General features: G+C 50.1%; 1 protein-coding gene across 8 annotated transcripts in view; it reads left to right on the forward strand.

The window, feature by feature from the left end:
* Positions 1-7524: 7524 nt before the first annotated feature.
* The window catches only part of LOC115491045 (transcription factor 4), a 160744-nt gene continuing 152048 nt past the window's right edge, over positions 7525-16220 (forward strand). For 2 of the 8 annotated variants that reach the window (XM_072922118.1, XM_072922119.1), the window contains exons 1-2: positions 10354-10806; positions 11013-11085. In XM_072922118.1, coding sequence (XP_072778219.1) covers positions 10672-10806; positions 11013-11085 — 208 coding nt within the window. In that variant the 5' untranslated portion in view covers positions 10354-10671. Of the gene's footprint in view, positions 8171-8792; positions 8948-9586; positions 9682-10346; positions 10807-11012; positions 11086-16220 lie in introns of those variants that run through there. The other 6 variants (XM_072922122.1, XM_072922123.1, XM_072922124.1 and 3 more) reach the window with 6 other exon arrangements.

Here is a 16220-nt window from a genome sequence, read left to right on the forward strand (position 1 = left end):
GGAGTGCAGTGAGGTCCCTCACGAAGGAGTGGAGTGAATCCCCTCATGGCGGAGCGGGGTGAGCTCCCTCACGGAAAAGTGCTGCGAATCCCCTCATGGCGGAGTGCAGTGAGGTCCCTCACGGAGAAGTGCTGGGAATCCCCTCATGGCGGAGCGGGGTGAGGTCCCTCACGGAGAAGTGCTGGGAATCCCCTCATGGCGGAGCGGGGTGAGGTCCCTCACGGAGAAGTGCTGCGAATTCCCTCATGGAGGAGTGAATCCCCTCATGGCGGAATGGAGTGAAGTCCCTCACGGAGAAGTGCTGAGAATCCCCTCATGGCGGAGTGGAGTGAGGTCCCTCACGGAGGAGTGCTGCGAATCTCCTCATGGCGGAGCGGGGTGAGCTCCCTCACGGAGAATCCCCTCATGGCGGAGTGCAGTGAGGTCCCTCACGGAGAAGTGCTGGAAATCACCTCATGGCGGAGCGGGGTGGAGAAGTGCTGGGAATCACCTCATGGCGGAGTGGAGTGAATCCCCTCATGGCGGAGCGGGGTGAGCTCCCTCACGGAGAAGTGCTGAGAATCCCCTCATGGCGGAGTGGAGTGAGGTCCCTCATGGAGAAGTGCTGAGAATCCCCTCATGGCGGAGTGGAGTGAGGTCCCTCATGGAGAAGTGCTGAGAATCCCCTCATGGCGGAGTGAATCCCCTCATGGCGGAGCGGGGTGAGCTCCCTCACGGAGAAGTGCTGGGAATCCCCTCATGGTGGAGCGGAGTGAATCCCCTCATGGCGGAGCGGGGTGAGGTCCCTCACGGAGAAGTGCTGGGAATCCCCTCATGGCGGAGCGGGGTGAGGTCCCTCACGGAGAAGTGCTGAGAATCCCCTCATGGCGGAGTGAGTGAATCCCCTCATGGCGGAATGGAGTGAATCCCCTCATGGCGGAGCGGGGTGAGCTCCCTCATGGAGAAGTGCTGGGAATCCCCTCATGGCGGAGTGGAGTGAATCCCCTCATGGCGGAGTGGAGTGAATCCCCTCATGGCGGAGCGGAGTGAGGTCCCTCACGGAGAAGTGCTGGGAATCCCCTCATGGCGGAGTGAATCCCCTCATGGCGGAGCGGAGTGAGGTCCCTCATGGCGGAGCGGGGTGAGCTCCCTCACAGAGAAGTGCTGAGAATCACCTCATGGCGGAGCGGGGTGAGCTCCCTCACGGAGAAGTGCTGGGAATCCCCTCAGGGCGGGAATGGCGCGAGTCCCCTCAGGAAGAGAAGCTCAAGCGCCCTCATGGTGCCAACCCCTTCATGGTGCCAGTCCCCTCATGGTGCCAGCTCCCTCATGGTGCCAGCCCCTTCATGGCATCAGCCCCCTCATGGTGCCAACCCCTTCATGGGGACGAGGCACCAGCCCCATCATGGTGCCAATCCCTCATGGGGACGAGGTGTGAGCTCCCTCATGGTGCCAGCCCCTTCATGGTGCCAACCCCTTCATGGGGACAAGGTGTGAGCTCCCTCATGGTGCCAGGCCCTCATGGTGCCAACCCCTTCATGGGGACGAGGCGCCAGCGCCCTCATGGTGCCAGTCCCCTCATGGTGCCAGCCCCTTCATGGGGACAAGGCACCAGCCCCCTCATGGTGCCAACCCCTCATGGTGCCAACCCCCTCATGGGGACGAGGTGTGAGCTCCCTCATGGTGCCAGCCCCCTCATGGTGCCAGCCCCCTCATGGTGCCAACCCCTTCATGAGGACAAGGTGCCAACCCCTTCATGGGGACAAGGCACCAGCTCCCTCATGGTGCCAACCCCCTCATGGGGACGAGGTGTGAGCTCCCTCATGGTGCCAGCCCCATCATGGTGCCAACCCCTTCATGGTGCCACCCCCCTCATGGCATTGAGCTTTGACCTCCCTCAAACTCCCCACAGGATCTGCTGAGCTCCAGGAGCACGAGAAGACCTTGGAGGATCCATGGGAGGGTCACCAAACCCATATGGAGTCTGCAGGACCTGAAGCCCTCAGGTAACTGCTGAGGTGGCTGACAGGAGGTGTCTGGTGATGGTTTGAGGTCAACCCCTCATGGATGTGCTGAGGGTGGTGGAACATCTCATGGGTGTTGAAGGTGGTGGAACATCTCATGGATGTGCTGAAGGTGGTGGAACATCTCATGGATGTGCTGAGGGTGCTGGAACCCCTCATAGATGCTGAAGGTGGTGGAACATCTCATGGGTGTGCTGAGGGTGCTGGAACCCCTCATAGATGCTGAAGGTGGTGGAACATCTCATGGGTGTGCTGAGGGTGCTGAAATCCCTCATAGATGTTGAAGGTGGTGGAACATCTCATGGGTGTGCTGAGGGTGCTGAAACCCCTCATAGATGCTGAAGGTGGTGGAACATCTCATGGATGTGCTGAGGGTGCTGAAACCCCTCATGGGTGTGCTGAGGGTGCTGAAACCTTTCATAGATGTTGAAGGTGGTGGAACATCTCATGGGTGTGCTGAGGGTGCTGGAACCTCTCATGGGTGTGCTGAGGGTGCTGAAACCCCTCATAGATGCTGAAGGTGGTGGAACATCTCATGGGTGTGCTGAGGGTGCTGAAACCCCTCATGGGTGTGCTGAGGGTGCTGGAACCCCTCATAGATGCTGAAGGTGGTGGAACATCTCATGGGTTTGCTGAGGGTGCTGGAACCCCTCATAGATGCTGAAGGTGGTGGAACATCTCATGGGTGTGCTGAGGGTGCTGAAACCCCTCATAGATGCTGAAGGTGGTGGAACATCTCATGGGTGTGCTGAGGGTGCTGAAACCCCTCATAGATGCTGAAGGTGGTGGAACATGTCATGGATGTGCTGAGGGTGCTGGAGCCCCTCATGGATGTGCTGAGGGTGTGAAACCCCTCATAGATGTTGAAGGTGGTGGAACCTCTCATGGGTGTGCTGAGGGTGCTGGAACCCCTCATAGATGCTGAAGGTGGTGGAACATCTCATGGGTGTGCTGAGGGTGGTGGAACATCTCATGGGTGTGCTGAGGGTGCTGGAACCCCTCATAGATGCTGAAGGTGGTGGAACATCTCATGGATGTGCTGAGGGTGGTGGAACATCTCATGGGTGCTGAAGGTGGTGGAACATCTCATGGGTGTGCTGAGGGTGCTGAAACCCCTCATAGATACTGAAGGTGGTGGAACATCTCATGGGTGTTGAAGGTGGTGGAACATCTCATGAGTGTGCTGAGGGTGCTGAAACCCCTCATAGATGCTGAAGGTGGTGGAACATCTCATGGGTTTGCTGAGGGTGCTGAAACCCCTCATAGATGCTGAAGGTGCTGGAACCCCTCATAGATACTGAAGGTGGTGGAACATCTCATGGGTTTGCTGAGGGTGCTGGAGCTTTTCGTGGGTGCTGAAACCCCTCATGGGTGCACTGGAGCCCCTCATGGGTGTGCTGAGGGTGCTGAAACCCCTCATGGGTGTACCGGAGCCCCTCATGGGTGTGTGGGAGCCCCTCATGGGTGTGCTGAGGGTGCTGAAACCCCTCATGGTTGTACTGAAGCCCCTCATGGGTGCACCGGAGCCCCTCATGGGTGTACCGGAGCCCCTCATGGGTGTGCTGAGGGTGCTGAAACCCCTCATGGGTGTACTGAGGGTGCTGAAACCCCTCATGGGTGTACCGGAGCCCCTCATGGGCGCACCGGAGCCCCTCATGGGTGCTGAAACCTCTCATGGGTGTGTTGAGGGTGCTGAAACCCTCATGGGTGTCCTGAGGGTGCTGGAAACTCTCATGGGTGCACCAGAGCCCCTCATGGGTGTGCTGAAGGTGCTGAAACCCCTCATGGGTGTGTGGGAGCCCCTCATGGGTGTACTGGAGCCCCTCATGGGTGTGCTGAGGGTGCTGGAACCCCTCATGGGTGTGCTGAGGGTGCTGAAACCCCTCATGGGTGTGCTGAGGGTGCTGAAACCCCTCATGGGTGTACTGGAGCCCCTCATGGGTGCACCGGAGCCACTCATGGGTGTTCTGAGGGTGCTGAAACCCCTCATGGGTGCACCGGAGCCCCTCATGGGTGTTTTGAGGGTGGTGGAGCTTTTCGTGGGTGCTGAAACCCCTCATGGGTGTGCTGAGGGTGCTGAAACCCCTCATGGGTGTGCTGAAACCCCTCACAGGTGTACCGGAGCCCCTCATGGATGTGCTGAAACCCCTCATGGGTGTGTGGGAGCCCCTCATGGGTGCGCTGAGGGTGCTGAAGCCCCTCATGGGTGCTGAAGCCCCTCATGGGTGTACCGGAGCCCCTCATGGGTGTACCGGAGCCCCTCATGGGTGTACCGGAGCCCCTCATGGGTGCACCGGAGCCTCTCATGGGTGTGCTGAGGGTGCTGAAACCCCTCATGGGTGCACCGGAGCCCCTCATGGGTGCACCAGAGCCCCTCATGGGTGTACCGGAGCCCCTCATGGGTGTACCAGAGCCCCTCATGGGTGTGCTGAGGGTGCTGAAACCCCTCATGGGTGTGCTGAGGGTGCTGAAACCCCTCATGGGTGTACCAGAGCCCCTCATGGGTGTGCTGAGGGTGCTGAAACCCCTCATGGATGTGCTGAAACCCCTCATGGATGTGCTGAGAGCCCTTCTGGGTGTACCGGAGCCCCTCATGGGTGTACCGGAGCCCCTCATGGGTGCGCTGAGGGTGCTGAAACCCCTCATGGATGTGCTGAAACCCCTCATGGTTGTACCAGAGCCCCTCATGGGTGCACCGGAGCCCCTCATGGGTGTGTGGGAGCCCCTCATGGGTGTGCTGAGGGTGCTGAAACCCTTCATGGGTGTGCTGAAACCCCTCATGGGTGCACCGGAGCCCCTCATGGGTGTACTGGAGCCCCTCATGGATGTGCTGAAACCCCTCATGGGTGCACCAGAGCCCCTCATGGATGTGCTGAGAGCCCTCCCGGGTGTACCGGAGCCCCTCATGGGTGTGCTGAGGGTGCTGGAGCTTTTCGTGGGTGCTGAAACCCCTCATGGGTGCACCGGAGCCCCTCATGGGTGCACCGGAGCCCCTCATGGGTGTGCTGAGGGTGCTGGAGCTTTTCGTGGGTGCTGAAACCCCTCATGGGTGCACCGGAGCCCCTCATGGGTGCACCGGAGCCCCTCATGGGTGCACCGGAGCCCCTCATGGGTGCACCGGAGCCCCTCATGGTTGTACTGAAGCCCCTCATGGGTGTGCTGAAGGTGCTGGAACCCCTCATGGATGTGTTGAAACCCCTCATGGGTGCACCAGAGCCCCTCATGGGTGTACTGAAACCCCTCATGGGTGCACCGGAGCCCCTCATGGGTGTGCTGAGGGTGCTGAAACCCCTCATGGGTGCGCTGGAGCCCCTCATGGGTGTACCTGAGCCCCTCATGGGTGTACCTGAGCCCCTCATGGGTGTACCGGAGCCCCTCATGGGTGTGCTGAGGGTGCTGGAGCTTTTCGTGGGTGCTGAAACCCCTCATGGGTGCACCAGAGCCCCTCATGGGTGTACCGGAGCCACTCCCGGGTGTACCGGAGCCTCTCCCGGGCCCCTCCCGGGCGTACCGGAGCCTCTCCCGGGTGTGTGGGAGCCCCTCATGGGTGTACCGGAGCCCCTCATGGATGTGCTGAGGGTGCTGAAACCCCTCATGGGTGTGTGGGAGCCCCTCATGGGTGTACCGGAGCCCCTCATGGGTGTACCGGAGCCCCTCATGGGTGCACCAGAGCCCCTCATGGGTGTGCTGAGGGTGCTGAAACCCCTCATGGGTGCACCGGAGCCCCTCATGGGTGTACCGGAGCCCCTCATGGGTGTGCTGAAACCCCTCATGGGTGTACTGAGGGTGCTGAAACCCCTCATGGGTGAACCGGAGCCTCTCATGGGTGCACCGGAGCCCCTCATGGGTGCACCGGAGCCACTCATGGGTGTGCTGAGGGTGCTGAAACCCCTCATGGGTGCACCGGAGCCCCTCATGGGTGCACCAGAGCCCCTCATGGGTGTGCTGAGGGTGTTGGAGCTTTTCGTGGGTGCTGAAACCCCTCATGGGTGTACCGGAGCCCCTCATGGGTGTGCTGAGGGTGCTGAAACCCCTCATGGGTGTACCGGAGCCCCTCATGGGTGCACCGGAGCCCCTCATGGGTGCTGAAACCCCTCATGGGTGTGCTGAGGGTGCTGAAACCCCTCATGGGCGCACCGGAGCCCCTCATGGGTGTACCAGAGCCCCTCATGGGTGTACCGGAGCCTTTCATGGGTGCACCAGATCCCCTCATGGGTGCACCGGAGCCCCTCATGGGTGCACCAGAGCCCCTCATGGGTGTGCTGAGGGTGCTGAAACCCCTCATGGATGTGCTGAAACCCCTCATGGGTGCACCGGAGCCCCTCATGGGTGTACCGGAGCCCCTCATGGGTGCACCAGAGCCCCTCATGGGTGTACCTGAGCCCCTCATGGGTGTCCCGGAGCCCCTCATGGTTGTACCGGAGCCCCTCATGGGTGTGTGGGAGCCCCTCATGGGTGTACCGGAGCCCCTCATGGGTGTACCGGAGCCACTCATGGATGTGCTGAGGGTGTTGGAGCTTTTCGTGGGTGCTGAAACCCCTCATGGATGTGCTGAGGGTGCTGAAACCCCTCATAGATGTTGAAGGTGGTGGAACATCTCATGGATGTGCTGAGGGTGCTGAAACCTCTCATGGGTGTGTCAGAGCCCCTCATGGGTGTACCAGAGCCCCTCATGGGTGCACCGGAGCCTCTTTTGGGTGTACCAGAGCCCCTCATGGGTGTGCTGAGGGTGTTGGAGCTTTTCGTGGGTGCTGAAACCCCTCATGGGTGCACCGGAGCCCCTCATGGGTGTGCTGAGGGTGCTGAGGGTGCTGAAACCCCTCATGGATGTGCTGAAACCCCTCATGGGTGTGTGGGAACCCCTCATGGGTGTACCGGACCCCTCATGGGTGCACCGGAGCCCCTCATGGGTGTGCTGAGGGTGTTGGAGCTTTTCGTGGGTGCTGAAACCCCTCATGGATGTGCTGAAACCCCTCATGGGTGTGTGGGAGCCCCTCATGGGTGTACCGGAGCCCCTCATGGGTGTGCTGAGGGTGCTGAAACCCCTCATGGGTGTTCCGGAGCCAGTCCCGGGTGTACCGGAGCCTCTCCCGGGCCCGTCCCGGTTGTACCGGAGCCTCTCCCGGGAGTACCGGAGCCCCTCATGGGTGTACCGGAGCCACTCCCGGGTGTACCGGAGCCTCTCCCGGGCCCCTCCCGGGTGTACCGGAGCCTCTCCCGGGTGTGTGGGAGCCCCTCATGGGCGTACCGGAGCCCCTCATGGTTGTACCAGAGCCACTCCCGGGTGTACCGGAGCCTCTCCCGGACCCCTCCCGGTTTTACCGAACCCCCTCCCGCTTTACCCCCAATCCCACTTCCACCCCTCCACCCTCACCCCACCCCAACCCCGCGGGCCGCACTTTAGGCCCAACCACCTCCCTCCATCTTGTAGGCCCCACCGCTTCCTCCTCCTCCTCCTCTTCCTCCTCCTCCTCCTCCTCCTCCTCCTCCTCCTCCTCCTCCTCCTCGTCGTCATTGTCTGTGAGGGGCGTTTATAAGGCGGCGGGCATTGCCCGGATGTGATCGCCGGGCGATGCGGCTGCCCGGGCGGGACGCGAGCGGCCGCGGCTCGCCGGGGGAGGCCGCGCTGCTGAGCCGGAGGAAGCGGCGGCCGCTGCTTTAAACTTCCACCAAGTTGCTTCAACGCGTTCCCCCAAAGCGGGACTCATCTATTTTTTAATTTTTTTCCGAGATTTTGTCTTATTTTTGTGGTTTTTTTGGGTTTTTTTGAAGCGCGGATAAGGTGGGGGTAACTCCCTCAGAGCTGCGGCGCTACGAGCTCCGTCACCATGTGTCTGTAAAAACAATAGGGCAAAACTTTTTGGACCTTCTTTTTTGCTTTTTTTCAATTTTTTAATTAATTTTTTAATTTTTATTTTTTAAACCTAATTTATATTATTTTTTTTTTCTAACCGGGCCCCCCCAAAATCCCAACAAAGCCAAGTGTAGTGTGCCTGTAAAGCTGTGGAATAACCTGGAGCAGGAGTGACACTTTCCCTACTTTTTGGTGGTTTTGGAGGGTCACACACGTGTGAGACAATAAAGCACTTTGGCAGAAGATTCCTCTTTTTATTTCTTTTTTTTTTTCCCCCATTGGAATATTGTGAACATATTTGTGGCCATTTAAGGTAAAGTTCCGATTTGCTGTTAGACTAACTTGTCTGTGTTTTTTCTTTTTTTTTTTTTTATTTTTTTCATTAAAATTGTCGATCCCGATATGTTATTTAAAAAAAAAAACGTAAAGAAAAAAAAAAAGTGCAAGTTCCGGGCTGTGTAAATCTATACATTGTATATACTACACGTGTGATACACCAAACTCGCTGCTTTATTTCCTGCCGGAAAATGAACTTTGGGGAGTTATTTTTTAGCAGAGAGAGGGGAAAAAAAAATATGGAATAAAAGTGGAAAAGGGGATGAGGGAAGAAGGGGAGGGGGGGGTGGTAGTACCCCCAAAAACTTCCGCGTAAATCCACGGGGCTGCTTTGCAAAGTTTGCACTGGAAAAGTAAAAAAAATAAAAATAAAAAGACGAAAACAACTTAATCCAAAGGGAAAAAAATATATATATATTGTTTCTTTTCGGCCAAACGCCCGCGTGACGTGCGTGTTATAAACGCGAATGTAGCGTGGAGCTCCACGAGCGGCGGGAGGGGAGCGCGGAGCTCCGCGAGCTGAGCGTGGAGCTCCACGAGCCGCGAGGCGAGCGCGGAGCTCCACGAGCCGCGAGCCGAGCGCGGAGCTCCGCGAGGCGAGCGCGGAGCTCCGCGAACAGCGGGAGGGGAGCACGGAGCTCCACGAAGCGGCTCCGCGAGGCGACCGCGGAGCTCCACGAGCCCAACGCGGAGCTCCACGAGCCCAACGCGGAGCTCCACGAGCCCAACGCGGAGCTCCACGAAGCAGCTGCGGGTACGGAGGCGGCAGCTCCGCGCCCCTTTTCCCTCTTTTCCTTCCCCTCCCCCCGAACGCTGCGGCCGCACAGGCCCGAACCTCGTTCTGGGCCTTCTCCTCTTAGCTAATTAACAACCGCAGCTAATTATCCTCCGCCCCCCCCCCTCTCTGTGGATTCTACACTTCGCGTCTCGCCGTTTCTTTATTTTTCTCTTCATTTTTTACCTCCCAACGTTACTTTTTTTGTGTGGAATAAGAAGAAGGGAAAAAGTTGGCAGCGGATTCTTTAGTTTCTTCTCATTCATTCCTCCTTGAACCTCCTGTTGCATAAATGATGCTCCTGGAGAGAAAATTTGCATTTTTTTGTCTCTTCTGGATTTGGGTTTAATAGTGGATGTTCGTCTATTTGGAATTATAATATTGTTGTTTTTTTTATTTTATTTTTTTTCCTCTTCTTGTCGTGTATTTTGATTTTTTTTGGTTTTTTTTTGCTGTCTCTCCATCTTTTTTTTTTTTTTTTTTCCCCTCCCTTCTTCTTCTTCTCAACCACCCACTCCCCCCCCCTCCCTTTTTTAAAAAAATCAAAATTTGACTGTTTTTCCTTCAAGGCTTTGAATTTCTGATTGCAATTATTATTATTATTTCCATGTTTCCTAGGTTTGTGTGATTTTTACTAAAAAATGCATCACCAACAGCGAATGGCTGCCTTAGGGACGGACAAAGAACTCAGTGATTTACTGGATTTCAGTGCGGTAAGAAATTAGTAACAGATGTAAAAAAAATATAAATTTTAGTAACAAAAAAACCCAAAAATCCAGCCAAAAAAAAAGCAATAAAACCAACCCCAAACTGTGCTTTAAGTACATTGAGCAATTTTTAATTTGTAAATATTTTTTTTGGCTTTTTTTAAAAAAAAAATAAATCCAAACTGAATATTTTTAGTTATTCTGATTAGAGGTTCGTAGTTTAATTTAATGTCTCGGACCTCTTAAATAATTCCTTCCAAAAAAAACACCCCAAAAAATGATAATTTCTCATCATTCCATCATACTTATATTGCACTTTTGATTTTCAAGCCTTGTTAATTAATTAATTACTAATAACTCGCTGATATTCTCCTTTCCCTCCTTCCCTTATTTCAATTTTAGCACAGAAAAAGTGCAAAAAAATCCACGATCACATCAGTTAAAAGTTTTTTTTTAATCCCCTCCGATTTTTATTGGTATAAAAACCTCTTTGAGCTTCTCGTGGGTGCTTTAATCAGAATTTTGGAGCGATTTTTGATGAAAAAATGTGATTTTTATGCCAATTTTGGGGGCAGAACGTGTAATTTTGTCATCTCCCCCTCCCCCTTCCTTCCTCTCCCCATCCCCCCAATATCTCACGAATTTTTATTTATTTATCCACTCATTTATTTATTTTAACGAACATTTTTTTTAATAGATGCACATCCCCTCCTAAAACCCACCAAATCTTTATTTTTTCCCACATTTCTGCTGTTCCAACCTCATTTTTTTAAGTGATATCTCATAGAAATTTAACCAAAAATCACATTTTAAAGCATCACCTCACCCCTTTTTTTGCTTTTTGCTGCGTTTTTTCTATTTAATATTTAATTTTTTTGCTGTTTTTCACTCGAGGAAGGTCTTAGAAGGGAAAAACCAATTAGGATCGAAATAATTTTGAGAAAAGAGAGAGAGAGAGGAGTGAAAAAAAAAAAAGGGAGGGAGAGGGGGCGAGGAATGATTCTTCCTTCCAATAAAAACGCACGAAATGAGAATTTAGAATTTAGGGGCAGGTGGTACTTTGAATTTATTATTATTATTTTTATTCCCTGGAGCGGAATTCAAACGGATATTCCGACGTTGATGATTAAGGTTAAAACCCATTTTTAACTTTTTTCTGATTTTTTTTTTATGGATTTTTTCCACATTATTGGATTATTTAAGGATTTAATAAAATTGATAAAAAAGGGATTTTGGATTTTTTTGGATTTTTGGGGATGTGTCGACAACTTCAAGCTGGATTTTGGGAATTTTTTATTTTTCCTACTATTAATTTCTATTTATTTTTATTTTTTTAGATGTTTTCACCTCCTGTGAGCAGCGGAAAAAATGGACCAACTTCTTTGGCAAGTGGACATTTTACTGCCTCAAGTATGTACATTTTTTTGTTCCATCTATAGCCAAACGTATGGAATTGATTTATCCTATAGGTATTATCTTTGTTGTGCTGCTTTAATCTCTTGTGAGGATCAGATTCATTCGGAATTATTCTGATTTTTATTATTATTTTTATTATTTTTATTATTATTTCCACCTCTAATTTTTTAAAAACCCCCCTGAACTTCTCCTCTTTAATAATTCCTTAAAATAATTCTAATTTTACAGCAAATTTATCATTTAATTTTGAATAATTTTATAATTTCCAACCCCAAACCTTCTCTTTGTCTATCAGGGACCATATTCAAAACCTCTTATATGCAAATTAATTTTATGTGTTATAATTAAAGCAGAATGAGGCTTTTGCAATTAAAATTTATCCAAAAAAAGTCTTTATGATTAGAGTTGCTGATGGAATATTTTTATAAATTCAAATATTTATTGCTATTTAAAGAATTTTGGTTTGAAATATGAATATTTTGGAATATTTTGGCTGTGGGGCGTCTCCCAAAAAATGGGATGACAAAAGCATCTTCAGTGTTTATTTGTACAATAATTAAATAATTAATTAGGGTTAATTAAAGTTTCTCGAGGGGTTTTTTATGTGATTTTATGATAAATTAGAATTCCCAAAAATCTCTGATCCATGAGGGAAATTTGGGCAAAACTTCCTTGCAGAAATCTCCATATTTACGGGTTTTTTAATGCGCCTCTCATTAATTCAATATTTTATTAATTAAACCATAATTAACATCATTTAGTTTTTAATTCCAGCTGGAATTCTTTATTTTACGCCTTTTATTCTATTTAAACTTTCAAAATAACATCCTAAATTTATTTTATTATCACAAACTTGCTTATATCACAAACTACCAACTTATAGAATTTTGCTGTTGGGTTAAAATAACTTTCCATATATTTTCTATAGGTTAAAATCTCAATTTTTATCATTTTCTGATATAATTTTTAAAGCTGTAAAGTCGGATTTAAAATCTATTTGTTTTTATTGGAGTGGAAATTAATTTGTCACGCTCAGAGCTCAATCCATACATCAGACAGAAAATATATAAATTTTATAAATTAATATAATTTAATAAATGAATATAAATTAATAAATTCTATTTATTACCTACTCTTAAAACTCTTTTCTGGAATAATTTAGATCAGGAGGACAAATTGGAACAAATAAATTGAATTTTGAAGCTGAAGGAATCGCAGAGATTTTGTCTCATCATCACGTAACGAGGAAAATTAATTAATGAGCTGCAGGAAATTAAGAATAATGAGATAAAAACAAATTAAAACAACACCTAAACTCTGTTTAAAGGATAAAATTCCAAAATAATTTTGTGGGTGTGGTGGTTGTGCACAATTTGTGTCAAAATCGAGATAAATTCCCACCTAAAATATCAATTAAAGATAATTTTCCTTCCCCAAAAAATTGATAATTAATTATTTACCCAGACAGGAAAAATTAGGATTAAATTTGAGAATATCTGGATAATTTCTGTGATATGCTAATTATGCAAATCGCTAACGAGGAATCGCAATCGGCGGGTCGGGCGCTGCTTTTCCACCTGGAAATTCTCCCTTTAAATTTATTTAAAAATAAATTTATTCAGATTTTCTGTATTAACAGCATTAATTCCTAATTAATAATAATAATATTTAAAAAGTGATTTAATAGCTGTTATTTTAATTAAATAATACACATTAATTGCATTGAGGTGGGGGGTTATTTTTGATTTTTTTTTTGCTTTGTTCGCCCTTTTTTTGGGACAGTTGCCAAAAAAAATTGATTTTCCCTCAAGAATATTTTAATTTTTTAATCTATTAATCAAAACCCACATATTCATAATTCTGTTTAAATTTTCTATTTAAAATTTGGAATTTTACCTCAATTTTGGAGAATCTGTTTTGGATGTTTGGGTGGGAGAAAAATCAGAAAAAAATTGAATTTTTCTCATTTCCCAGAAAAAAAAAGGGGAAAAAAATCCAATTTTTACCTGATCAAATCAAGTAAATTCCATTTAAATGATTTAAATCCTCATTTTTTATTTTGCCATTAGTTTGATTAAAGCTTGGCCTGTATTAAAACAACTAATTAATAATCTTTAACGAGGAAATAACAAATCCAACGCGGTTTAAATTATTTATTTTTTAATTTGGGATGTTTAACGAGGAAATTATTATGACTATTTTGGTTTTTTTTTAAATATAATTTATTTGGGGTTTTGGTGGCAAAAATACCACTAAAAAAAATAAAAAAATAAAAAATAAATAAGATTTTAGAGTTAAAATCTGCTTTAAAAATAAATCTGTTGTGCTCAACAAAGGGAAAAAATCCCATTTTTTAACGCCAAAAAATTTGGAATTTTGGGTGTTGAGCAAAAATTCCGACTCCCAATTAATTATTTTAATATAAAATTAATTATTTATATATATATTGATCATTATTTGCATATTTTCTATATATGTAGGAAATCAAAAAGATTTAAATTCCATTTTTTGGATGATGCAAAATTAAAATTAAATTGAATTTTTAATTTAAATATTTTTTTTTGGGGGATCAACAAATGTGTTATTTTTATTTAATTTAAATAATTATATATATATATATATATATATATAATTATATATATATAATTTAAATAAAACAGGAAAAACTAAACAATGCACGTATAGAAAGGGATTAATGTATGGAATTTACGCTGTTAATCACTGAAATCTCGGTGGATTTTGATATTCAAATTATTAATTAATTTATAATTTAATTTTTAAATTTTAATGATTAATTTTCTGAGAAAAAATTATAGAAAAAAAATGGAGAGGTGCGAAAAAACTGTGAAAAAATGGTGAAAAATTGGCATTTTTTGGGTGAATTTTGGGCACCACGTTGGCACAAAATTGACATTGTGGGCACAGGGTTGGCACAGAATTGACCCTGACATGGGCACAGGGTTGGCACAGCCTGACCCTGACATGGGCACAGGGTTGGCACACACTGACCCTGACATGGGCACAGGGTTGGCACAGCCTGACCCTGACATGGGCACCACGTTGGCACAGCCTGACCCTGACATGGGCACCACGTTGGCACAGCCTGACCCTGACATGGGCACAGGGTTGGCACACACTGACCCTGACATGGGCACAGGGTTGGCACAGCCTGACCCTGACATGGGCACAGGGTTGGCACAGTCTGACCCTGACATGGGCACCACGTTGGCACAGCCTGACCCTGACATGGGCACAGGGTTGGCACACACTGACCCTGACATGGGCACAGGGTTGGCACACACTGACCCTGACATGGGCACAGGGTTGGCACAGCCTGACCCTGACATGGGCACAGGGTTGGCACACACTGACCCTGACATGGGCACAGGGTTGGCACACACTGACCCTGACATGGGCACCACGTTGGCACACACTGACCCTGACATGGGCACAGGGTTGGCACAGCCTGACCCTGACATGGGCACAGGGTTGGCACACACTGACCCTGACATGGGCACAGGGTTGGCACACACTGACCCTGACATGGGCACAGGGTTGGCACACACTGACCCTGACATGGGCACAGGGTTGGCACAGCCTGACCCTGACATGGGCACAGGGTTGGCACACACTGACCCTGACATGGGCACAGGGTTGGCACACACTGACCCTGACATGGGCACAGGGTTGGCACAGCCTGACCCTGACATGGGCACAGGGTTGGCACACACTGACCCTGACATGGGCACAGGGTTGGCACAGCCTGACCCTGACATGGGCACAGGGTTGGCACAGCCTGACCCTGACATGGGCACAGGGTTGGCACAGCCTGACCCTGACATGGGCACAGGGTTGGCACAGCCTGACCCTGACATGGGCACAGGGTTGGCACAGCCTGACCCTGACATGGGCACAGGGTTGGCACAGCCTGACCCTGACATGGGCACAGGGTTGGCACACACTGACCCTGACATGGGCACAGGGTTGGCACAGCCTGACCCTGACATGGGCACAGGGTTGGCACACACTGACCCTGACATGGGCACAGGGTTGGCACAGCCTGACCCTGACATGGGCACAGGGTTGGCACACACTGACCCTGACATGGGCACAGGGTTGGCACACACTGACCCTGACATGGGCACAGGGTTGGCACAGCCTGACCCTGACATGGGCACAGGGTTGGCACACACTGACCCTGACATGGGCACAGGGTTGGCACACACTGACCCTGACATGGGCACAGGGTTGGCACACACTGACCCTGACATGGGCACAGGGTTGGCACAGCCTGACCCTGACATGGGCACAGGGTTGGCACACACTGACCCTGACATGGGCACAGGGTTGGCACACACTGACCCTGACATGGGCACAGGGTTGGCACACACTGACCCTGACATGGGCACAGGGTTGGCACAGCCTGACCCTGACATGGGCACCACGTTGGCACAGCCTGACCCTGACATGGGCACAGGGTTGGCACAGCCTGACCCTGACATGGGCACAGGGTTGGCACAGCCTGACCCTGACATGGGCACAGGGTTGGCACACACTGACCCTGACATGGGCACCACGTTGGCACAGCCTGACCCTGACATGGGCACAGGGTTGGCACAGCCTGACCCTGACATGGGCACAGGGTTGGCACACACTGACCCTGACATGGGCACAGGGTTGGCACACACTGACCCTGACATGGGCACCACGTTGGCACACACTGACCCTGACATGGGCACAGGGTTGGCACAGCCTGACCCTGACATGGGCACAGGGTTGGCACAGCCTGACCCTGACATGGGCACAGGGTTGGCACAGAATTGACCCTGACATGGGCACAGGGTTGGCACACACTGACCCTGACATGGGCACCACGTTGGCACACACTGACCCTGACATGGGCACAGGGTTGGCACACACTGACCCTGACATGGGCACAGGGTTGGCACACACTGACCCTGACATGGGCACAGGGTTGGCACACACTGACCCTGACATGGGCACAGGGTTGGCACACACTGACCCTGACATGGGCACAGGGTTGGCACAGCCTGACCCTGACATGGGCACAGGGTTGGCACAGCCTGACCCTGACATGGGCACAGGGTTGGCACACACTGACCCTGACA

Source organism: Taeniopygia guttata, chromosome Z (assembly GCF_048771995.1).
Source record: "Taeniopygia guttata chromosome Z, bTaeGut7.mat, whole genome shotgun sequence".
Taxonomy (NCBI): Eukaryota; Metazoa; Chordata; class Aves; order Passeriformes; family Estrildidae; genus Taeniopygia; species Taeniopygia guttata.